Source organism: Oncorhynchus nerka, linkage group LG17, assembly GCF_034236695.1.
Source record: "Oncorhynchus nerka isolate Pitt River linkage group LG17, Oner_Uvic_2.0, whole genome shotgun sequence".
Lineage (NCBI taxonomy): Eukaryota > Metazoa > Chordata > Actinopteri > Salmoniformes > Salmonidae > Oncorhynchus > Oncorhynchus nerka.
Window position 1 is genome coordinate 47,828,015 of NC_088412.1, and position 26,022 is coordinate 47,854,036.

Consider the following 26,022-nt stretch of genomic DNA (forward strand, 5'->3'; position numbering starts at 1 on the left):
GTAGCTATTTGGTTAACTATTTGGTTAACTATTTGGTTAACTTATTTGGTTAACTATTTGGTTAACTACTTAACTAACTCTTTAACAGTATTATGGCTTGGGGGTAGAAGCTGTTCAGGGTCCTGTTGGTTCCAGACTTGGTGCATTGATACCGCTTGCCGTGCGGTAGCAGAGAGAACAGTCTATGACTTGGGTGGCTGGAGTCTTTTGACAATTTGAAGGGCCTTCCTCTGACACCTGAGGGCCCCTATCTCCTAATGCATAGTGTGTCACCTTAGATCCCTCCTCTTACTGAACACTCATTTATGGGTGCGTTCGTAAATTCAACTCGAGTGTCAGAATGCGCTCTGGCCCCTGAATTCAGAGCTCTATTTTTTTTTATGGGCCTATTAATAAAGACGTCATTTACCGGTAAAAATGAATTGCCATTTTATGTGACATGAACAGGCACGATGCTTTCATCTGATTGGCTAACAAATCACTTCAAAAACGTAGGCTACCTGTGCCCGTTTGTCCACTCCAATGAATCCAAACTGCATGTACACTCGTCTATTTCCATTCATCAAATGACACATCTATTTACCAAACACCAAAAAGTTAATGACATTCGACATTAATTGATGACAAATGGACCCCTTTTTTGTACCCTGAAAAGCCGAGACACCTGAAATGGGGCTGAAACTGTCCCGAGTAAAACGGGATGGTCACCCAAACACACACGGTCAATTTACTAGTCCAGGCTACAATGTGTAGGCCTATTACCATGAACTTCAAATTGGCCTACCGGCAGCCAGTGATGTAGTGGTAAACAAAAAAAAGGTGGGTTACCTCTGATAAGTAAAATGTTTTGAAAAAAGATGGTTAAACGGCATTTACTCGTTTACCCTCCGCTAGGCTTACACCACAGCTGGCAGCCTAACCTCTCAGCCGAGGCAATTTTACACACATGAACACACGCAGAACAGGCAGCCTACATTCAATATAATATAAGAGTTGAATCCAAACATGTTTACACCCTCGTTCATGAGTTGTCCATAATTCATGAGTTAATGCTTGGAGTCTTCTCAGATGGCCTGACATAAAACACTACCTGACTTTCCTTACATGAATGACATTTATGACGGTGTTATTTGTCATTATTAAGCTTTTAACAATTGAATTAGAACTTAAACCCTGTAAAAAAAAAAAATCCTGGATATTGGAGATCTCTGAAAATGCACTGTAAGTGTAGCTATGCCTTCATAACATTTCATTGTGTTTCACTGTGAAAACAGTTCTCATGGGCACACAAATCAAATAATGTAGGCCTATGCCGTTGCAAAATCGATTGCTTCTAACTGAAAGAGTCAACTATAGGCCTACTGTCATTCATGTTGGATGTATTCGATGCTCCGTTGGTGTCTAGTGATATCGGCGACCATCATCCTCTGATCCAGGAAAGAAAACAAATATTGATAGAAAATAATGAAGCTAAATAAATGGTCTACTTCTGGCCACGGACGACACAGAGAACACCAATACCCCCGCGCACATGAAAAACAAAGCAATGAGCGCTCTAAACAGCCGACGGACAAAAGCAAACAATGATCAAATCAACAGACAAATCGAATGCATTGGAAGAAAGGCCATATGGCCATAAGGACATATGGTAAAATGTGGACATATGGTAAATGTGGACATGTGGTAAATGTGGACATATGGTAAAATGTGGACATATGGTAAAATGTGGACATATGGTAAATGTGGACATGTGGACATATGGTAAATGTGGACATATGGTAAATGTGGACATGTGGACATATGGTAAATGTGGACATGTGGTAAATGTGGACATATGGTAAATGTGGACATATGGTAAATGTGGACATGTGGTAAATGTGGACATGTGGTAAATGTGGACATGTGGTAAATGTGGACATATGGTAAATGTGGACATGTGGTAAATGTGGACATATGGTAAATGTGGACATGTGGTAAATGTGGACATATGGTAAATGTGGACATGTGGTAAATGTGGACATATGGTAAATGTGGACATATGGTAAATGTGGACATGTGGTAAATGTGGACATATGGTAAATGTGGACATGTGGTAAATGTGGACATATGGTAAATGTGGACATGTGGTAAATGTGGACATATGGTAAATGTGGACATATGGTAAATGTGGACATATGGTAAATGTGGACATGTGGTAAATGTGGACATATGGTAAATGTGGACATATGGTAAATGTGGACATATGGTAAATGTGGACATATGGTAAATGTGGACATGTGGACATATGGTAAATGTGGACATATGGTAAATGTGGACATATGGTAAATGTGGACATGTGGTAAATGTGGACATGTGGACATATGGTAAATGTGGACATATGGTAAATGTGGACATATGGTAAATGTGGACATATGGTAAATGTGGACATGTGGTAAATGTGGACATGTGGTAAATGTGGACATGTGGTAAATGTGGACATATGGTAAAATGTGGACATATGGTAAATGTGGACATATGGTAAATGTGGACATGTGGTAAATGTGGACATATGGTAAATGTGGACATATGGTAAAATGTGGACATATGGTAAAATGGCGAAAACGAAATACAAAGGGAAATGTATGCGTTTAAAGGAGCTCAGCTGAGGCCCCACTCCTGAGTGGACCATGCCGTAGACAGGGAGACGGTTTATGTAGCCAACTAGAAATAAATGGTTTAAACCATGACAGAGAGGTGGGGGTGTTTGTTTCATTTGGAAGCTTTTATTTTCATATTTACCACTGTAAAACATATTTACCACAGCATTTTAAACAAATAGGAAAATTAGCCTTATTTCGAGACCCTACCCAAGTTTGACTTTTGTTTCATTTAGGGGAGCTAACATCTCACTCAGCTGACCCCCCCCCCCCCCCCCCCATTGCTGCTCTGTAATCCACACCCTCCCTGTGGTTAAATTACTTTCAACCCACTTTTAACCAGATGAATGTAACTTTAACTACATAAACCACATACAGTACAAGACTCTCATCTTTTAAATGATTAGTATGATTCCCTGCCTGGTTTGTGTTGGTAAAACCCCTGTGGCCACAGGTCCATCACCCTGAAGGCGTTTCCATACTGCACAGTGCAGATGGAATGAAAGTGGAACCCCATGACTGTGTGTAATAATAGTACTGGACTGTATATCCTGGCATGCCTCATCATCACCTCTATGGTCATTGGGATTGAACATATGTCTCCCTCTCTGTCCCCTGCCAGTGATGTCATATCCTGCGGAGGCGTTGCAGATCGGCAACCAGAACCATGTGGAGGACATCCGCTCTTTCCTGGACTCACGGCACGCTGACCACTACACCGTCTTCAACCTGTCACAGCGCAACTATCGCGGCGCCAAGTTCTCCAACCGGGTGAGACAGATATACACTGAGTTTACCAAACATGAGAACACCTTCCTAATACCTTCCTAACACCTCCCCCCTTTTGCCCTCAGAACAGCCTCAATTTGTCAGTGTCGAAGCGTTCCACAGGGATGCTGGCCTATGTTGACTCCAATGCTTCCCACAGTTGTGTCAAGTTGTCTGGATGTCCTTTGGATGGTGGGGCATTCTTGATACACATGGGAAACTGTTGAGCGTGGAAAAACCCAGCAGCGTTGCAGTTCTTGACACAAACCGCTGCGCCTGGTACCTACTACCATACTCCGTTCAAAGGCACTTCAATGTTTTGTCTTGCCCATTCATCCTCTGAATGCCACACGTACACAATCCATGTCTCAATTGTCTCAAGGCTTAGAAATCTTTCTTTAACCCGTCTCCTCCCCTTCATCTACACTGATTGAAGTGGATTTTACAAGTGACATCAATAAGGGATCATAGCTTTCACCTGGATTCACCTGGTTGATCGATGTCATGGAAAGAGCATTACTATTTTCTACATAGTAGAATAATAGTGAAGACATCAACTATGAAATAACACATGGAATTATGGAGTAACAACCAAAAAAGTGTGAAACAAATCTAAATATACTTTAGATTTTAGATTCTTCAAAGTAGCCACCCTCTGCCTTGATGACAGCTTTACACACTCTCACTCTTCACCTAGAATGCTTTTCCAACAGTCTTGAAGGAGTTCCCACATATGCTGATCACTTGTTGGCTGCTTTTCCTTCACTCTGCTGTCCAACCCATCCCAAACCATCTCACTTGGGTTGAGGTCTGGTGATTGGTGACTCTCCTTGGTCAAATAGCCCTTACACAGCCTGGAGGTGTGTTGGGTCATTGTCCTGTTGAAAAACAAATGATAGTCCCACTAAGCGTAAACCAGATGGAATGGCATATCGCTGCAGAATGCTGATTAAGTGTGCCTTGGATTCTAAATAAATCACTGACAGTGTCACCAGCAAAGCACCATCACTCCTCCTCCATGCTTCACGGTGGGAACCACACATGCAGAGATCATCCGTTCACCTACTCTGCGTCTCACAAATTTACGGCGGTTGGAACCAAAAATCTCACATTTGGACTGAACAGACCAAAGCACAGATTTCCACCGGTCTAATGTCCATTGCTTGTGTTTCTTGGCTCAAGCAAGTCTCTTCTTCTTATTGGTGTCCTTTACTAGTGGTTTCTTTGCAGCAATTTGACCATGAAGGCCTGATTCACGCACTCCTCTGAATAGTTGATGTTGAGATATGTCTGTTACTAGAACTCTGTGAAGCATTTATTTGGGCTGAAATTTCTGAAGCTGGTAACACTAATGAACTTTTCCTCTGCAGCAGAGGTAACTCTGGGTCTTCCTTTCCTGTGGTGGTCAACTACAGTATATAGTTGAAGTTGGAAGTTTACGTACACTTCGGGTGGAGTCATTAAAACTTGTTTTTCAACCACTCCACAAATTTCTTGTTAACAAACTATAGTTTTGGCAAGTTGGTTAGGGCATCTACTTAGTGCATGACACAAGTAATTTTTCCAACAATTGTTTACAGACAGAATATTTCACTTATAATTCACTGTATCACAATTCCTGTGGGTCAGACGTTTACATACACTAAGTTGACTGTGCCTTTAAACATCTTGGAAAATTCCAGAAAATGATGTCATGGCTTTAGAAGCTTCTGATAGGCTAATTGACATAATTTGAGTCAATTGGAGGTGTACCTGTGGATGTATTTCAAGGCCTACATTCAAACTCAGTGCCTCTTTGCTTGACATCATGGGGAAATCAAAAGAATACAGCCAAGACCTCAGAAAGAAAATGGTCTGGTTCATCCTTGGGAGCAATTTCCAAATGCCTGAAGGTACCATGTTTATCTGTATAAACAATAATACGCAATTATAAACACCATGGGACCACGCAGCCGTCATACCACTCAGTATGGACACGCGTTCTTTCTCCTAGAGATGAACGTACTTTGGTGCGAAAAGTGCAAATCAATCCAAGAACAACATCAAAGGACCTTGTGAAGATGCTGGAGGAACAGGTACAAAAGAATCAATATCCACAGTAAAAACGAGTCCTATATCGACATAACCTGAAGGGCTGCTCAGCAAGGAAGAAGCCACTGCTCCAAAACCGCCATAAAAAAGCCAGATCGTACCTTTTGGAGAAGTGTCCTCTGGTCTGATGAAACAAAAATATAACTGTTTGGCCATAATGACCATCGTTATGTTGGGAGGGAAAAGGGGGAGGCTTGCAAGCCGAAGAACACCATTACAACCTTGAAGCATGGGGGTGGCAGCATCATGTTGTGGGGGTGCTTTGCTGCAGGAGGGTCTGGTGCACTACACTAAATAGATGGCATCATGAGGAAAGAAAATTATGTGGATATATTGAAGCAACATCTCAAGACATCAGTCAGAAATTGAAGCTTGGTCGAAAATGGGTCTTCCAAATGAACAATGACCCCAAGCATTCTCCCAAAGTTGTGGCAAAATGGCTTATGGACAACCAAATCAAGGTACTGGAGTGGCCATCACAAAGCCCTGACCTAGATTCAATAGACAATTTGTGGGCAGAACTGAGAAAGCGTGTGCGAGCAAGGAGGCCTACAAACCTGACTCAGTTACACCAGCTCTGTCAGGAGGAATGGGCCAAGATTCACCCAACGTATTGTGGGAATCTTGTGGAAGGCTACCCCAAATGCTACCAAATACTCATTGGGTGTATGTAAGCTTCTGATCCACTGGGAATGTGATGAAATACATAAAAGCTGAAATAAATAGTTCTCTCTACTATAATAGTTCTCTCTACTATTATTCTGATTATTTCACATTCTTTAAATAAAGTGGTGATCCTAACTGACCTAAGACATTTTACTAGGATTAAATGTCAGGAATTGTGAATAACTGAGTTTAAATGTATTTGGCTAAGCTGTATGTAAACTTCCGACTTCAACTGTATGTGTATTTATATATATTCTCCTATCCTCTTTCACAGTTTCCTATGCTATGTCAATAATATTATGTAACAAGTTTGAGAGAGAGAGAGAGAGAAAAGTCTACCCAGGCCTATCAAGATCAACACACAGCGATACACATGGGAGACTGCCTCAGTTCAGACATACAATTTTTTTCTTCTATCTGGTGCAAGCAATGTTTTATAATACATTACCCATAGGCACTCAGCATTGTTTCACGTCAAACATGTTACATAATATTATTGACATAGAATCCTCACTGGAAACTGTAGAAGGAGACAATGCATAGAACTAGATCAGGATGAAAGACTGAACCTGGAAAGTTTGTCTCACAGTGAGGCAGAAATGAAGTCGTCTAAATAGGACTCCAATGACTCCTAGATCAGGAGCCGTGTCCACAAAGCGTCTCGGAGTTGAGAATAGGACTCCAATGACTCCTAGATCAGGAGCCGTGTCCACAAAGCGTCTCGGAGTTGAGAATAGGACTCCAATGACTCCTAGATCAGGAGCCGTGTCCACAAAGCGTCTCGGAGTTGAGAATAGGACTCCAATGACTCCTAGATCAGGAGCCGTGTCCACAAAGCGTCTCGGAGTTGAGAATAGTGCTGAGAATTAGTGGTTAGAGCGTTGGACTAGTAATCAAAAGGCTGGAAGATCAATTCCCTGAGCTGACAAGGTAAAACATCTGTCGTTCTGCCCCTGAACAAGACAGTTTAACCCACTGTTCCTAGGCTGTCATTGAAAATAAGAATGTGTTCTTAACTGACTTGCCGAGTTACATTTAAAAAGAATAGAGACATTTCACGCCTACTCTTATGGGTCAAAATGAAAGCTCTGCATGAAGCCTCTTTAGTCATAAGAGTCCTACCTAGTCTACATATATTTAGGAGACTCCATGAGCTGTCCTAACTAGGAGTTACCAGCAGATGTCTTGATAATCGAAAAAGGTAGCAGGTCAGTGATTCATGCAGCATAGACAAACAACAAGCTTTGCAGTTGTTTACATGTTTGTTGTTGATATTTCTATATAATCAACCCGTAAGTAATCTATATTTCTATATATATCTATATATCTATTTCTATATAATCAACCCGTAAGTAATCTATATTTCTATATATATCTATATATCTATTTCTATATAATCAACCCGTAAGTAATCTATATTTCTATATATATCTATATATCTATTTCTATATAATCAACCCGTAAGTAATCTATATTTCTATATATATCTATATATCTATTTCTATATAATCAACCCGTAAGTAATCTATATTTCTATATATATCTATATATCTATTTCTATATAATCAACCAGTAAGTAATCTATATTTCTATATATATCTATTTCTATATAATCAACCCGTAAGTAATCTCGACCTACATGCCACAGTAGCTCTTGCGCTTTTGACAATGATTTCTCTAGGCCGAATTCACATTACATGCCTAAATACTAACCACTACGCTAACAAATAGTCGCATATTTTTCTTTCGATTATTTCATTATCATATTATTTCAAGTTATTCCTTTGGAGCGCAATATCACGTTGTTAAAAATATATGTTAACTTTGATTGTGTTCGGTGAAAATGATAGACCTTTAAAAAAATATATGCAACATTATCGGCAAGCAACTTGATGCCTACTGTGCCAAAGCGATTTAGTTGTTGAACGGGAGGGATGGGTGTGTTGATATAACAATAATATCATCAAAATTCAATGATTTCAAACGTTTTCTCATTACAACCGTTTATGTTGTCTGGCGATGCGTCATCGCGATTGGTTATTCCCCATCATTTGCAACAATGTCAATGTGAGTTTTTTTTACTATCTTTCCTTTGAGTTGCCTCAAACTGTTGTGATTTCCAGCTGAGATAAACTTTTACGAGTTGATTTTACTTCTGGCTCAGAGTTTGTCTAGATTCCTAACACCTTTTCTGAGATGCTTTGTGGATATGGGCCCTGGTCCCCACTTCAGCTTCTTTACTTTTCAGTGATGTTATGCTTGGATTCTATCTAGCTAGATCGCTCCATCCAGTTATGGGTCAACGAGGCACCAGCCTTCAACCATCATCACCCCTCTCTCATTATGCAGGCAGGCAGGCGCGCACGCACTCACACACACACACACACACACACACACACACACACACACACATAAAAAACACACACACACACACACACACACACACACACACACCACACACACACCCACACACACACCCACACACACACACACACACACCCACACACACACACACACACACACACACACACACACACACACACACACACACACACACACACACACCACACACACACACACACACACACTCACACACACACCAAACACACACCCACACACACACACACACACACACACACACACACACACACACACACACATACACACACACACACACACACACACATACAAGACTAAATAAAACTCCTAGCTCAAAGTAGGTTTTAAGATAATGTCAAAGGTCAAACAGAGCTGTTTTTATCTCAATATCAAATCATCTCTGGGTAACAATTAAGTAGCTTACTGTGATTGTTTTCAATTAAAATGGTTAAAAAAATAAACAAAAATAGCTTCTTAGCAAAGAGCAATTTCTCAAAACAATAATTTAGCTCTTACTGTCTGGGAGTGGTCTGAGTGGGGAGGGGTAAAACTGAAAACTAGCTGTTATTGGCAGAGAGGTTTGGAACTCTCTTTCTTATTGGTCTATTAACTAATTTATCGCATGATATCACCATGGAAGGCCAAAACTCCATCCCAACAAAGGATGATATTTCAGGTGGTCTTTTCAAACAACTCTTACACTAAAAGGGCGTTATCAGCATTATCACAGTATTATTCTAACCTCATAGTGTGTAAATATATATAAAACATAGAAAAATCATGTTTTTGACATCAGGGGGCCTTTAAAACACTTCCCAGACAAACTGAGTTTTTCTAAGATGGTAATCTTGACAGTTTAAGGTACTGCAAAGGAAAGAATGTGATGACACTCATTGACATTGTTGCAAATGATGGGGAATAACCAATCGCAATGAGGCATCACCAGCTGTGAACTCTATAGCACGCTTCAGACAACCACGGTGAATGTGGCTGTACATCAGCTGTTGCGATGTTAAAACATTTGATATCATTTCCTCCTGACACGATCACTTTGCCTCCTCTTAATTATTGGCTAACATGTTGGCATGCATAACCTTTTTGTGGTTGTTAAAAGGAATTTTTGACAACTGAATTTTGACAATATTACCATTATTGAGACACTCCTGTTTGACAACTCTAAATCGCTTTGGCAACAGTACATCAAGTCACTTGCTGATAATGTTGCGCTGTGTACAACATTTGAAAGGTTTATCATTTTCATCGAACCCAATCAAAGTTAACATAAGCCTTAGATGCCTTCAGTTGCCCAACTAATCTTTTTTAACAATGTGATGTTTCACTCCAAAAGGATAACTTGAAATAACATGCTGTAGGTCATTAAATAATCAAAAGAAAAACTTGTTTATTTATTCGCGTAGTGGTTATTATTTAGGCATATCATGTGAAATCATTGAAATAGGCCTCTTGTGAAATAGGCCTCATGTGAAATAGGCCTCATGTGAAATCATTGAAATAGGCCTCATGTGAAATCATTGAAATAGGCCTCATGTGAAATCATTGAAATAGGCCTCATGTGAAATAGGCCTCATGTGAAATAGGCCTCATGTGAAATAGGCCTCCTGTGAAATCTTGTGAAATAGGCCTCATGTGAAATCATTGAAATAGGCCTCATGTGAAATAGGCCTCATGTTAAACCATTGAAATAGGCCTCATGTGAAATCATTGAAATAGGCCTCATGTGAAATCATTGAAATAGGCATCATGTGAAGTCATTGAAATAGGCCTCATGTGAAACCATTGAAATAGGCCTCATGTTAAACCATTGAAATAGGCCTCATGTTAAACCATTGAAATAGGCCTCATGTGAAACCATTGAAATAGGCCTCATGTTAAACCATTGAAATAGGCCTCATGTTAAACCATTGAAATAGGCCTCATGTGAAACCATTGAAATAGGCCTCATGTTAAACCATTGAAATAGGCCTCATGTTAAACCATTGAAATAGGCCTCATGTGAAGTCATTGAAATAGGCCTCATGTGAAATCATTGAAATAGGCCTCATGTTAAACCATTGAAATAGGCCTCATGTGAAGTCATTGAAATAGGCCTCATGTGAAATCATTGAAATAGGCCTCATGTTAAACCATTGAAATAGGCCTCATGTGAAATCATTGAAATAGGCCTCATGTGAAATCATGTGAAATCCCTAGCTGCTACATAAATGAATGATAGATACCCATTGATTCTTGAAGAGTATAATTTATAAAATGCCTAATCAGAACCCATAGCATTAGCTTGTTTGACTCCAATGTTTGTGAACCATGTAAATGGAAACAAACATTGTATAGCCTCAAAACATAGTTTAATTCTATATATTTGATACTGTGTCATTGATGGTTAGTCCTTGCATACATACCTCGGTCTATGAATTCAAGAGGGATTACATTTCTCCACTTCAGTTTTTTTGTTTGTTACCAAAACAGAGGTGGGGAGCGTTTGTTGTTTCAATGAAGGATTGTAACTTTCAAGTCTAAAGTCACGACTATCCTCCTGAGCTCAGACTCTGCTCATTCACTGGTACAATGCAGCTGAAATGGCTGTGCAGTCTGCAGTTTCCTCTGCTCATGCAGATATGAGTGTATTGGGGGAAAGTGTGAATTCAAAATGGCTCTCTTTCTCTCTCTCTGGTAATGTCATTGTAATTACGTGACTCATCGTGGTAACTCGTGATTTGGGCACATGTTGCTGCCACCGCAAGGGTGTCACAGATAATCTCTATTTCTCTCTCTGTCTCTCGCTCTCGCTCTCTCTCTCCGTCCCCTTCTCTCCCCACTCTTTCTCGACAACCCCTTCTCTCCTCCCTCTCTCTCTCCCCCCCTTTCTCTCTGCCCCCTCCCTCCAGGTCTCGGAGTGTAACTGGCCGCCCCGCCAGGCTCCCAGCCTGCACAACCTGTTTGCGGTGTGTAAGAACATGCACAACTGGCTCAAACAGAACCCCAAGAATGTGTGTGTCATCACCTGCTCGGTAAGACCCAGACCCAGAGTTGTTATTCAGATTCACTTTCATCTTCTTCACTTGGTCCTCTGTTCCTCTTCCCTTGCTTAAACGCCATTCCTTTCTCTCCACCTCCCTACCTCCATCTCCTACACCCTCCTCCTTCCCTTCTTCTTGGTCCTCTGTTCCTCTTCCCTTGCTTAAACGCCATTCCTTTCTCTCCACCTCCCCACCTCCATCTCCTACACCCTCCTCCTTCCCTTCTTCTTGTCGCCTCTGTTCTGAGAATCATAATTCAATTCAATACAATTCAAGGCGCCTTATTGGCATCGGGAAACATGTTAACATTGCCAAAGCAAGTGAAGTAGACAATATACAAAAGTGAATCTCATTCACGCTCCGTCCTCAATTCTTTCTTGTTTACACACCATTCCTCTCTCTCTCTCTCTCTCTCTCTCTCTCTCTCCCCATCTCTTCCTTCCGTCTCCTCCTCCTTCTATTGTTTCCTCCCTCCCGTCCTGGGTTTACACACCATTCCTCTCTCTCTCTCTCTCCCCATCTCTTCCTTCCGTCTCCTCATCCTTCTATTGTTTCCTCCCTCCCGTCCTGGGTTTACACACCATTCCTCTCTCTCTCTCTCCCCATCTCTTCCTTCCATCTCCTCCTCCTTCTATTGTTTCCTCCCTCCCGTCCTGGGTTTGTCGTGGGTTTGTTTTGGGTTATCGGGACAGCCTGAGGTCCAAGGGAAACACAGCTTGGAGTGCTCAGGCTGCTGTTTCTGTTTCAGCTTCAGTTCCCACTGAGCTCTTTCACTGGCACCGCAGACCTTTAGCAAAGACAGATGAGCTCTGTATTCAAGAGAGAATAGAACTATTGTGGACTGCAGCAGAATGCAATGACAACAACCTGATTGTCCGTTTGCTGCAGCAAAATAGTTATGGGTGGAGAAAGTATACAAATTTAGAGGTGCGCTGTACATATTTGACTTAAGTACTGCAGTACACTATGACTCTGGAATGGAATGCTTTCCGCCGTGCTGAATGGGATTTGATTGTGCTTCGGTGTCGAGCAGTCACTCTGAGTATTTATGAGAGTTCTTCAAAATCTCTTCCTAAAACTTGAATGTTGCGTTGAAGCAAGAATGCTGGATGTATTTATAACTCTGGATATATTCATTAAACAAAAAGAGACAGGAAATATATTTACATACCGTCTGTTTACTAACACTCACAGTGGCAGCAGATACGTGATCGACTCTGTGTGTGGCGTCCCTTTTTTAGTGCTAGTGGGGGAATAAGTAGACGTGGGGCTGAAAACACAGATACCGTCGTCCCAACTCCTTGTCACTCATTGTCAAGAGTGATAGCAAAAACAGATCAGGGACCAGTCTACAGATATTGGCCATGCACAGGGAACATGGAACGGCCCTCCTAGTTTCTAGGAATCATGCATTGAGTTGTGTGAAGTGATCCACTGTAAGCTTGCTGCAACTCTTTTTCATCTATTGCTCTCTCACTCACCCTCTTCAGGATGGGCGTGCTCCCTCGGGTGTGCTGGTCTGTGCCATGTTCTGCTTTTGCCACCTCTTCAGCAACCCAGTGCCCGCCATGCAGCTACTCAGCGCCAAGAGACCCGGCTCAGGCCTCTGGCCCTCGCACCGGAGGTAGGGCAACAGAGTGTGTGTGTGTGTGTGTGTGCCTGTGCCTGTGTGTGAACACACAGTGTGTGCCTGTGTGTGAAAACACACGATTAGTGAAGTAAAATAAAATGAGGCACTGTAAACAGTCTTCTCCTCCCCGACTTTGAGTTTGGTCATGTTTAGATGGATGAACATAAAAACCTCCTTCCTCCTCCCCCTCCATTGCTCTCCTAAATCCTTTACGAGCCTATTTATTTTCCGATTGGCTGAGTCGCCGCGACACACACACCCCTCCTTGGTGACCTAACACCCACACAGCTGCTTCTCAATAACAAAGACTCCTTCATCCTTCAGTGCAAAAAGAGAGAGGCTGGTGTATAAGGACAGTGGAAACCAAGCATCATCTTTGTTGGGGATTTGACGTTGTGTTTTGACGCTGGGAATGCTTTTTATGCAAGAACATCCGCAGATAGGAGCGATTTCAAGTATAAAACTTTAAGGTGGAAAGCTTTGTGATTTTCGAGCACAAACATGATCTTATCCCCTGTATTAATGTACATAGACAATGTTTGTTTATAGGCCGTACTCAGTGCTTAGGGGAGGTTCATGTGTGTGACCTTGCATACTCTTTCTCTCGCACTTCTCCAGGTACATAGGCTATGTGTGCAGTATGGTATCAGAGAAGCCCTCCCTGCCCCACTCAAAGCCCCTGGTGGTCAAGGCGGTCACCATGAGTCCAGTACCCTGCTTCAACAAACAACGTATCGGCTGCAGACCTTTCTGTGAGGTCCTCATAGGGGAGACTAAGATCTTCTCTACGGCACAGGACTATGAGAGGATGCGGTAGGCACAGATGCAGACACAGATAAAGACAGACAGAGACCTGGGTTGTCACCTGATTTTTGTTAATCCTGGATCCTCATGACTGGATTATCTAGTGCACTGAGTCGGAGACGCGCACACACACACACACACACCATCTCTGACTACCTCTCTCTTTTTCTCTGTCTCTCTCTCACTCCCCCCTTTTTCTCAGAGAGCACAGGGTCCAGGATGGGAAGGTGGTCTTCCCTCTAGGTGTGAATGTCCAGGGTGATGTGGTCATCTCTGTCTATCATATGAGAAACACCATAGGAGGACGACTGCAGGCCAAGGTACAGTATAAGGCCTAGCACGCTAACAACACTGACACACTGTTTGCCTGAGGCTGATGCCACACAAGCGCTTGTACACCTGCATACACACACACACACACACTCGCATTCAAACGCACAGATGTGCACACACAAGGACACAGGTTGGGGAGTGGAGGGGAGGGGAGGTTTTTCGGGGGGGACTGTGGGGTGATCTTGGATGGTTGGTGGCCTGGCGGTGGGGGCTTGGGCTGGTGGACAAGAGGTCACTGGTTCGGTTCCTCAATTCGACTGGGTGGGGGATCTGTCCTTGTGCCCTTGGGCGGGGTGCTTGACCCTGGTTGCTCCTGTGGGTCGCTCTGGATGGGAGTGTCTGCTGGATGACTGAATGTAATGTAATGTTGTGCGGCTTCAATGCAGGTAGATTGTATGTTTTAAATATATATACAGTTGAAGTCGGAAGTTTACAAACACTTAGGTTAGAGTCATTAAAACTCGTTTTTCAACCTATCCACACATTTCTTGTTAACAAACTATAGTTTTGGCAAGTCGGTTAGGACATCTACTTTGTGCATGACACAAGTAATTTTTCCAACAACAGATTACATAACCTGAAAGGCCGCTCAGCAAGGAAGAAGCCACTGCTCCAAAATCGCCATAAAAAAGCTAGACTACGGTTTGCAACTGCACATGGTGACAAAGATTGTACTTTTTGGAGAAATTTCTTGTGTCATGCACAAAGTAGATGTCTTAACCGACTTGCCAAAACTATAGTTTGTTAACAAGAAATTTGTGGAGTGGTTGAAAAGCAAGTTTTAATGACTCTAACCTAAGTGTATGTAAACTTCCTATTTCAACTGTATATACATATACACTGCCGTTGGAAACTATTCAGACCCCTTGACTTTTTCCACATTTTGTTACGTTACAGCCTTATCTAAAATGGATGAAATAAATAAAAATCCTCTCTACACACAATAGCAAATTATGACAAATATACAAATAAAACATAAATACCTCATTTACATAATTATTCAGACCCTTTGCTATTAGACTCTAAATTTATATCAGGTGCATCCTGTTTCTATTGATCATCATTGAGATGTTTCTACAACTTTATTGAAGTCCACCTGTGGTACATTCAATTGATTGGACATGATTTGGAAAGGCACACACCTGTCTATATAAGGTCCCACAGTTGACAGTGCATGTCAGAGCCATAAGGTCGAAGGAATTGTCCATAGAGTTCTGAGACAGGACTGTGTCAAGGCACAGATCTGGGGATGGGTAACAAAACATTTCTAAGCACACAGCCAAGACAATGCAGGAGTGGCTTCGGGTCAAGTCTCTGAATGTCCTTGAGTGGTCCAGCCAGAGCCTGGACTTGAACCCGATCTAACATCTCTGGAGAGACCTGAAAATAGCTGTGCAGCGACGCTCCCCATCCAACCTGAAGGAGCTTGAGAGGATCTGCAGAGAAGAATGGGAGAAACTCCCCAAATACAGGTGTGCCAAGCTTGTAGTGTCATCCCTGAGAAGACTCAAGGCTGTAATCGCCGCCAAAGGTGCTTAAAACAAAATACAGGGTCTGAATATTTATGTAAATGTAATATTTCAGGTTTTTATTTATAATACATTTGCAAACATTTCTAAAAATCTGTTTTTGTCATTATGGGGTATTGTGTATAGATTAAAGGGGAGGGGGGAACAATTTACTCAATTTCAGAATAAGGCTGTAACGTAACAACATTTGGAAAAAGTCAAGGGGTTTGAATGCTTTCCTAAGGCACTGTATATATATATATATATGAACAGACTGTCACTCACAGATGATGATATGTTATACTATGGGAGTTTCTGTGAGCTCTGATTTTATGAGACCATATCCTGATACATTGGCCTTTACAGACCGAGATTACTGCCACACGCTGACACGTTGACACACAAGGACGGATTACCATCTAATCGGACAGATTGTGTGCCCTGAAGGAACATAAGCAAAGCACAAATGCGTTCAGACTCAATTAAGAAGTCTCCACAGGAAGAATTCCACTTCCTGACTCTAACTATGTTATTTGCTGGTTGGTATTTGCAGGTGTCCAACACCCAGATACTCCAGATCCAGTTCCACACAGGCTTCATCGCTCCAGGGACGAGCGTGTTAAAGTTTACAAAGTGAGCGACTCTCTCCTCTGTCATCTGTACATGTGAATATTAATATGTGAAATACTTGATATTGTTTCAAATGTCAGCATATGTCATGATATGGACATGGCTCTTGCTTGAAACAGTGAACGAAGAACTAACTAACTCTCTGTCTTGACACACACACACACACACACACACACACACACACACACACACACACACACACCTGTCTAGGCCGGAGCTGGATGCGTGTGACTCTCCAGAGAAGTACCCACAACTGTTCCATGTGTTGGTGGACATTGAGGTGGAGGGTACAGACAAGCAGAAGGACCTGACCCCTCCCTGGGAACAGTTCCCTAATAAAGACCTGATCCCCAACGTACTGTTCTCATGTCACCAAGAGCACCAGGACGCCCTCGCCATCGCAGGTAGGGTAGAGGGGTGGACAACACGCAGACACACAGGCAGAGGTGCACAGGACAGTTGGACGCACACATGTAGTGGCAGTCACAGATACACTGTGTGAGTCCAGATGGAAACACACACACACACACAGGCAAAGATGTTCGGACAGATACACACACCAGGGTTTTCGTTAGCCTGCAATTGCCGGCTTTTGGCCGATCCCAAAAATGTAAATCCTCCAGAGATGTTAGTTCGGGTTCAAGTCCGGGCTCTGGCTGGGCCAGAGGACATTCAGAGACTTATCCCGAAGCCACTCCTGCATTGTTTTGGCTGTGTGTCATTGTCCTGTTGGAAGGTGAACCTTCGCCCCAGTCTGAGGTCCTGAGCGTTCTGGAGAAAGTTTTCATCAAGGATCTTTCTGTACTTTGTTTCGTTCATATTTCCCTCGATCCTGACTAGTCTCCCAGTCCTTGCCACTGAAAAACATCCCCACAGCATGATGCTGAGACCACCATGCTTTACCGTAGAGATGGTACCAGGTTTCCTCCAGACGTGACGCTTGGCATTCAGGCCAAAAACTTCCATCTTGGTTTCATCAGACCAGAGAATCTTGTTTCTCATGGTCTGAGAGTCCTTTTGGTGCCTTTTGGCAAACTCCAAGTGGGCTGTGATGTGCCTTTTACTGCAGAGTGTCTTCCGTCTGGCCACTTTACTATAATGGCCTGATTGGTGAAGTGCTGCAGAGATGGTTGTCCTTCTGGAAGGTTCTCCCATTTCCACAGATGAACTCTGGAACTCTGTCAGAGTGACCATCGGGTTCTTGCTCACCTCCCTGACCAAGGCCCTTCTCCCCTGATTGCTCATTTTGGGCGGGCGTCCAGCTCTAGGAACAGTCTTGGTGGTTCCATACTTCCATTTAAGAATGATGGGATGCCACTGTGTTCTTTTTTTTTGTACCCTTCCCCAGATTTGTGCCTTGACACAATCCTTGCTCGGAGATCTACCCACAATTCCTTCAACCTCATTGCTTGGTTTTTGCTCTGACATGCACAGTCAACTGTGGGACTTTATATAGACCGGTGTGTGCCTTTCCTAATCATGTCCATTCATGCTCAATTTCGAGTCTCATAGCAAAAGGGTCTGAAAACTTAGGTAAATAAGGTATTTCTAATGTTACTTTTTTATAAATGTGCAAAAATGTCTAAAAAACTTTTTCACATTGTAATTATGGGGTATTGTGTGTAGATTGATGAGGAAAAACAATTTTCTAATACATTTTAGAATTGAGGCTGTAACGTAGCAAAATGTGGAAATGGTGAAGGGGTCTGAATACTTTCCAAATGCACTGTATCTTTGCCACACATCTCTCCCCTTCTTGTTCAACATTTTAAATTATACTCAAGACACATTAACTTCACATATTTAAGATGCCTACTGCTGACAGCCGCAAGTCAATAATCAGCTAGGCATATTGCCAAGCGCGCTGCCCAAATTGCGGGTTTCCCAAACGGGCATAGGCCTATGAGCTTGTGGTCTGAAACAATCCACAGCAGTTTTCTTTAATCAGAACGCTGATGATCTGTGGTTAAATCTCTGCTTTCTGAAGTATTTTCCCTTTACTTCCCTATTGGAGCCACTATGCCATTTCTCTCCTGTTGTATTGATTTTCATAATCAACTTTCTTTCGTTGTCCAGGAGCCAAAGGCACAATCCTAGTCATATTAGCAACCCATCCTAGTTGTTCCATCTTTAGGTTCCCCCTCTTTCCAAGTTTCTAACAGAGATTTTCATCTCTGTCACGTACAGTGTGGAACCGCCATAAGGTGCACAGTATAGAATGGGGTTTTCCCAGGTGTACTGTATAGAATGGTGTTTTCCCAGGTGCACTGTATAGAATGGTGTTTTCCCAGGTGCACTGTTTAGAATGGTGTTTTCCCAGGTGTACTGATTAGAATGGTGTTTTCCCAGGTGTACTGTATAGAATGGTGTTTTCCCAGGTGTACTGTTTAGAATGGTGTTTTCCCAGGTGTACTGTATAGAATGGTGTTTTCCCAGGTGTACTGTTTAGAATGGTGTTTTCCCAGGTGTACAGGTTTAGAATGGTGTTTTCCCAGGTGTACTGTTTAGAATGGTGTTTTCCCAGGTGGTCTGTATAGAATGGTGTTTTCCCAGGTGCACTGTATAGAATGGTGTTTTCCCAGGTGTACTGTTTAGAATGGTGTTTTCCCAGGTGGTCTGTTTAGAATGGTGTTTTCCCAGGTGTACTGTATAGAATGGTGTTTTCCCAGGTGTACTGTTTAGAATGGTGTTTTCCCAGGTGTACAGGTTTAGAATGGTGTTTTCCCAGGTGTACTGTTTAGAATGGTGTTTTCCCAGGTGGTCTGTATAGAATGGTGTTTTCCCAGGTGCACAGTATAGAATGGTGTTTTCCCAGGTGCACTGTTTAGAATGGTGTTTTCCCAGGTGTACTGTATAGAATGGTGTTTTCCCAGGTGTACTGTTTAGAATGGTGTTTTCCCAGGTGTACTGTTTAGAATAGTGTTTTCCCAGGTGTACTGTTTAGAATGGAGTTTTCCCAGGTGCACTGTTTAGAATGGTGTTTTCCCAGGTGTACTGTATAGAATGGTGTTTTCCCAGGTGTACTGTTTAGAATGGTGTTTTCCCAGGTGTACTGTATAGAATGGTGTTTTCCCAGGTGTACTGTATAGAATGGTGTTTTCCCAGGTGCACTGTTTAGAATGGTGTTTTCCCAGGTGCACTGTTTAGAATGGTGTTTTCCCAGGTGTACTGTTTAGAATGGTGTTTTCCCAGGTGTACTGTATAGAATGGTGTTTTCCCAGGTGTACTGTATAGATTGGTGTTTTCCCAGGTGTACTGTATAGAATGGTGTTTTCCCAGGTGCACAGTATAGAATGGTGTTTTCCCAGGTGCACTGTTTAGAATGGTGTTTTCCCAGGTGTACTGTTTAGAATGGTGTTTTCCCAGGTGTACTGTTTAGAATGGTGTTTTCCCAGGTGTACTGTTTAGAATGGTGTTTTCCCAGGTGTACTGTTTAGAATGGTGTTTTCCCAGGTGTACTGTATAGAATGGTGTTTTCCCAGGTGCACTGTTTAGAATGGTGTTTTCCCAGGTGCACTGTTTAGAATGGTGTTTTCCCAGGTGTACTGTTTAGAATGGTGTTTTCCCAGGTGTACTGTATAGAATGGTGTTTTCCCAGGTGTACTGTTTAGAATGGTGTTTTCCCAGGTGTACTGTATAGAATGGTGTTTTCCCAGGTGCACTGTTTAGAATGGTGTTTTCCCAGGTGTACTGTTTAGAATGGTGTTTTCCCAGGTGTACTGTTTAGAATGGTGTTTTCCCAGGTGTACTGTTTACAATGGTGTTTTCCCAGGTGTTCTGTTTACAATGGTGTTTTCCCAGGTGCACAGTATAGAATGGTGTTTTCCCAGGTGCACTGTTTAGAATGGTGTTTTCCCAGGTGTACTGATTAGAATGGTGTTTTCCCAGGTGTACTGTTTAGAATGGTGTTTTCCCAGGTGCACAGTATAGAATGGTGTTTTCCTAGGTGCACTGTTTTAGAATGGTGTTTTCCCAGGTGCACAGTATAGAATGGTGTTTTCCCAGGTGTACAGGTTTAGAATGGTGTTTTCCCAGGTGCACTGTTTTAGAATGGTGTTTTCCCAGGTGCACAGTATAGAATGGTGTTTTCCCAGGTGCACTGTTTAGAATGGTGTTTTCCCAGGTGTACTGATTAGAATGGTGTTTTCCCAGGTGTACTGTTTAGAATGGTGTTTTCCCAGGTGGTCTGTATAGAATGGTGTTTTCCCAGGTGTACTGTATAGAATGGTGTTTCCCAGGTGCACAGTATAGAATGGTGTTTTCCCAGGTGCACTGTTTAGAATGGTGTTTCCCAGGTGTACTGTTTAGAATGGTGTTTTCCCAGGTGTACTGTTTAGAATGGTGTTTTCCCAGGTGTACTGATTAGAATGGTGTTTTCCCCAGGTGTACTGTTTAGAATGGTGTTTTCCCAGGTGCACTGTATAGAATGGTGTTTTCCCAGGTGTACTGTATAGAATGGTGTTTTCCCAGGTGCACAGTATAGAATGGTGTTTTCCCAGGTGTACTGTTTAGAATGGTGTTTTCCCAGGTGCACAGTATAGAATGGTGTTTTCCCAGGTGTACTGTATAGAATGGTGTTTTCCCAGGTGTACTGTTTAGAATGGTGTTTTATTGGTTGCTTCCTTACAGGAGTTGCGAGTTCTGTTAAGATGAATTACCACAAACTAAATGTGATTTCTACCAGTCTGAGCACCGTGGGTGGACACTAATGGGTTATACACCCAATGCATATGGATCCGGGAAATGTCTCAAATGGGCGGTAAATTTGAATCTTCCCGATCACGTTGTCTAAAGGAAACCCTGACACGCACGCATGCAAACATACAGCATACACATACAACCTGGCACAGACGAGCACGGCATTGATACAGGCACTGACACAGAGGTACGTACACACAGAGGCCTGTAGATACTGTGCGCTCCAAGACACACACACGCAAATGGAAACTATGCACGCTGACACAGATAGCTAAACATAGGCAGACACTCATATGGCCAACGCTAACTGAGAGCTGCTGTTGACGTTCTTTCTCAACCTAACATTGGTTTCATTCTCTCCTTCCAAGATGAGATGGAGGGACTGGACTTGGAGGGTAAGGTCTAGAGTAGAGGAGACCACAAAACACTCTCATTAAAAAAGGTGTTATCTAGAACCTAAAAGGGTTCTTCTCCAGCTGTCCCCATAGGAGAACCCTTTAAAAAAAACGTTTTGGTTCCAGGTAGAACCCTTTTGAGTTAAATGTAGAACCCTTTCCAGAGAGGAAAGAGATACTATTGTAGAGATGTTAGCTATTGTAGTTATAGGAAATCAGCTCCCCTGGGTGAAGTTAGATAAGCTTTGTCACTCTGCTGTGGTGGCTAGCAATATGCATACCTATAGCAAAGTTATATTTCCTGTTCTCCTGTAGAATACTTTGTGGGAAGCAAACCCATGTGTTATTAAAGGAAGACCACGTTTTCCTGATGTGACCTACCTCTTATATCTCTCCCCCTCCCCTCTCTCCGCCCTCTGACCTGTGCAGAGCCAAGCCGGTCCCACAGTGGTTCAGACAGTCGCCCTCACGGGGAGGACAGTGAGCCGTCTGATGATGAGATGCTGTCCCTGTCCAGCCAGCAGAGCAACGCTAGCGGAGAGCGACACGGAGGGGCTCAGGCTGGCCCCAGGGGCCCCAAGAGACCAGAGCAGCCTCAGGCCCTCGCCACTGCTCCTCCTCCCCCAGAAGAAATGGACCTCCTGGGCCTGGATGGGGCTGCTGTGAACGCCCCCTGCCCCAAACCCCAGCCCCCCACCACCAACACCACCACGGACCTCCTGGGGGATCTGTTTGGAGCCTCCCCCCAGCCTCCCCCTCGGCCCAGTCCACCCCCCAGAAAATAGCCCCTCCCTCCACCTCCCCTTGCCCCTCCCCAGGTACTTAGTCAATGGATATTATAACATACAGTTGAAGCCGGAAGTTTACATACACTTAGGTTGGAGTCATTAAAACTTGTTTTTCAACCACTTCACCATTTTCTTGTTAATAACAAACTATAGTTTTGGCAAGTCGGTTAGGACATCTACTTTGTGCATGACACAAGTCATTTTTCCAACAATTGTTTACAGACAGATTATTTCACTTATATTTCACTGTATCACAATTCCTGTGGGTCAGAAGTTTACAAACACTAAGTTGACTGTGCCTTAAAACATCTTGGAAAATTCCAGAAAAAGGATGGCATGGCTTTAGAAGCTTCTGATAGGCTAATTTACATAATTTGAGTCAATTGGAGGTGTACCTGTGGATGTATTTCAAGGCCTACCTTCAAACTCAGTGCCTCTTTGCTTGACATCATGGGAAAATCAAAAGAAATCAGCCAAGACCTCAGAAAAAAACTGTAGACCTCCACAAGTCTGGTTCATCCTTGGGAGCAATTTCCAAACGCCTGAAGGTACCACGTTCATCTGTACAAACAATAGCACGCAAGTATAAACACCATGGGACCACGCAGCCATCATCCCGCTCAGGAAGGAGACGTGTTCTGTCTCCTAGAGATGAACATACTTTGGTGCGAAAAGTGCAAATCAATCCCAGAATAACATCAAAGGACCATGTAAAGATGCTGGAGGAAACAGGTACAAAAGTATCTATATCCACAGTAAAACGAGTCCTATATCGACATAATCTAAAAAGCCGCTCAGCAAGGAAGAAGCCACTGCTCCAAAACAGCTATAAGAAAAGCCAGACTACGGTTTGCAACTGCACATTTGACAAAGATTGTACTTTTTGAAGAAATGTCCTCTAGTTTGATGAAACAAAAATATGAATTTGAATTTTTGGCCATAATGTCCATCGGTATGTTTGGAAGAAAAAGGGGGGGGCTTGCAAGCCAAAGAACACCATCCCAACCGTGTAGCACGGGGGTGGCAGCATCATGTTGTGGGGGTGCTTTGCTGCAGGAGGGACTGGTGCACTTCACAAAATAGATGGCATCATGAGGAAGGAAAAGGATGTGGATATATATCTCAAGACATCAGTCAGGAAGTTGAAGCTTGGTTGCAAATGGGTCTTCCAAATGGACAAGGACCCCAAGCATACTTCCAAAGTTGTGGCAAAATGGCTTAAGGACAACAAGTCAAGTTATTGGAGTGGCCATCACAAAGCCCTGACCTCAACCCTACAGAAAATGTGTGGACAGAACTGAAAAAGCATGTGTGAGCAAAGAGGCCTTCAAATCTGACTCAGTTACACCAGCTCTGTCAGGAGGAATGGGCCAAAATTCACCAAACTTGTTGTGGAAGGCTCCCGAAACATTTGACCCAAGTTAAACAATTTAAAGGCAATGCTACCAAATAATAATTGAGTGTATGTAAACTTCTGACCCACTGGGAATATGATGAAATAAATACAAGCTGAAATAAATCATTCTCTCTACTATTATTCTGACATTTCACATTCTTAAAATAAAGTGGTGATCCTAACTGACCTAAGACGGGGAATTTTTACTAGGATTAAATGTCAGGAATTGTGAAAAATGAGTTAAAATGTAATTGGCTAACGTGTATGTAAACTTCCGACTTCAACTGTACATAGTTGCTGATCAACTCAATTCAAATCAAATCCAATTGTATTTGTCACCTGCACTGAATAAAACAGGTGTAGACCTTACCGTGAAATCCTTACTTACAGGCCTTTAACCAACAATGCAGATTTTTTTTTAAAGATATTAAGAAAATAATTAAAATAAAATATAAAAGTAACACAACAAACTAATAATAACGAGGCTGTATACAGGGGGTACCGGTACAGGTTAGTTGAGGTAATGTGTACATGTCGTGTAGGTAAATAACAAGTAGCAGCAGTGCAAAAAAGGGGGTTTATACAAATAGTCTGTGTAGCCATTTGATTAACTGCTTAGCAGTTTTATGGCTTACGGGTCGATGCTGTTAAGGAGCCTTTTGAACCTAGACTTGGTGCTCCGGTACCATTTGCTGTGTGGTAGCAGAGATAGTCTATGACTAGGGTGGCTATTGTCTTTGACAATTTTTCGGGTCTTCCTCTGACACCGCCTGGTGTAGAGGTCCTGGATGGCAGAAAGCTTGGCCGCAGTGATGTACTGGGCCGTAAGCGCTACCCTCTGTAGCACCTTACGGTCGGATGCTGAGCAGTTGCCATACTAAGTGGTGTTGCAACCAGCTGTAGAACCTTTTGAGGATCTTAGGACCCATGCCAAATCTTTTCAGTCTCCTGAGGGGGAATAGGCGTTGTCGTGCCCTCTTCACGGCTGTCTTGGTGTGCTTGGACCATGTTAGTTTGTTGGTGATGTGGACACCAAGGAAGTTGAAGCTCTCAACCCGCTCCACTAAAGCCCTGTCAATGTGAAAGGGGGTATGCTTGGCTCTCCTTTTCCTGTGGTCCACGCTCTTTTGTCTTACTCACATTGAGGGAGAGGTTGTTGTCTGACCTCCTCCCTATAGGCTGTCTCATCGTTGTCAGTGATCAGGCCTACCACCGCTGTGCCGTCGGCAAACTTAATGATGATGGTGTTCGAGTTGTGGGTGACCACGCAGGGAATTCAAGTTTATTCGTCTGTTTATTTTATTTTCTCACAGATGTGTACAAAGATTAACATACTATCTGTTTCCTATGCCATCCAGAAATAAATGCCAGTCCAAGATAAATAAAATGTATTGAATTGAATCGAATAGTAAAGTATGGTTTATGCTTTTCTCTCTGCCCACCCAGCATTCGACCCATTTGGGGCGGGTCCGATGCCCAAGCCCCAGGAGCTGATGGGTTCCTTCCGGGGTCCAGCAGGTAACCTTGGTAACCGGGGGCTGCCTGCCCCCCTCCTGCATGCAGCTCGCTCTCCGTCCCCCACTATGCAGAACACTGGCAAGGGTGATGGCATGACTACACTGCATCTGTAGAGGCACCATCTATCCACTAACATTTCTCACTATCCACTATTCACTTCTTTACACTGGTACTCTGTTGCTTTAGCCAAACGTTTTTGTTGGGTAATGTACTGCTGCATATTCATGCACATAATGTGTGTTGATCAATGGGAATTTAAGCTGCAGGTTTTGAGGGAGATCTGAATGGAATGGCTATTGTATGGTTACAATGATTGCTATTGGTATTGGTATGGTTCCACTCTTAGTTGGGTAGCCTAACGGCAATGGTAATAATGTGGTTATGGTATGGTTATATGTCTGTTTGTGATGGTAGCATGACTCTTTCCTCCGATTGTCTGTTAGGCGTGTCTGTCACTGATGTTTCTGTGCTCTGATAGGACGGAGCTCCCCAGTCCCGCCCACCACCCCTGTGGTCACCATTCAGCAGCCTCCCAACGCCATGGGAGGATGGGACTGGAACAAGTCTGCAGCTCCAGGTAAGCTCTACTGATGTGCCACATTTACGGACGACATCTGCAGAGGCACTGGTCTGAGAACATAGGAACTACCATCTGCCACGAACAACAGAGAGCTATGGCACGCTATCGATCATCCAGCGTACTGTGCCAAAATAAGCAAGCAAGCATGTGTTCACGTCAGAAGGCTC

At 43.0% G+C, this 26,022-nt stretch overlaps 1 protein-coding gene across 1 annotated transcript in view; it reads left to right on the forward strand.

The window, feature by feature from the left end:
* Positions 1–26,022, forward strand: part of LOC115145344 (auxilin-like) — a 62,876-nt gene that overhangs the window by 30,485 nt on the left and 6,369 nt on the right. Inside the window, 12 exon segments of the mRNA XM_029686838.2 lie at positions 3,259–3,407; positions 11,444–11,566; positions 13,066–13,199; positions 13,824–14,018; positions 14,212–14,329; positions 16,404–16,483; positions 16,691–16,884; positions 21,547–21,573; positions 22,003–22,320; positions 22,323–22,391; positions 25,204–25,359; positions 25,754–25,852. Coding sequence (XP_029542698.2) covers positions 3,259–3,407; positions 11,444–11,566; positions 13,066–13,199; positions 13,824–14,018; positions 14,212–14,329; positions 16,404–16,483; positions 16,691–16,884; positions 21,547–21,573; positions 22,003–22,320; positions 22,323–22,391; positions 25,204–25,359; positions 25,754–25,852 — 1,662 coding nt within the window.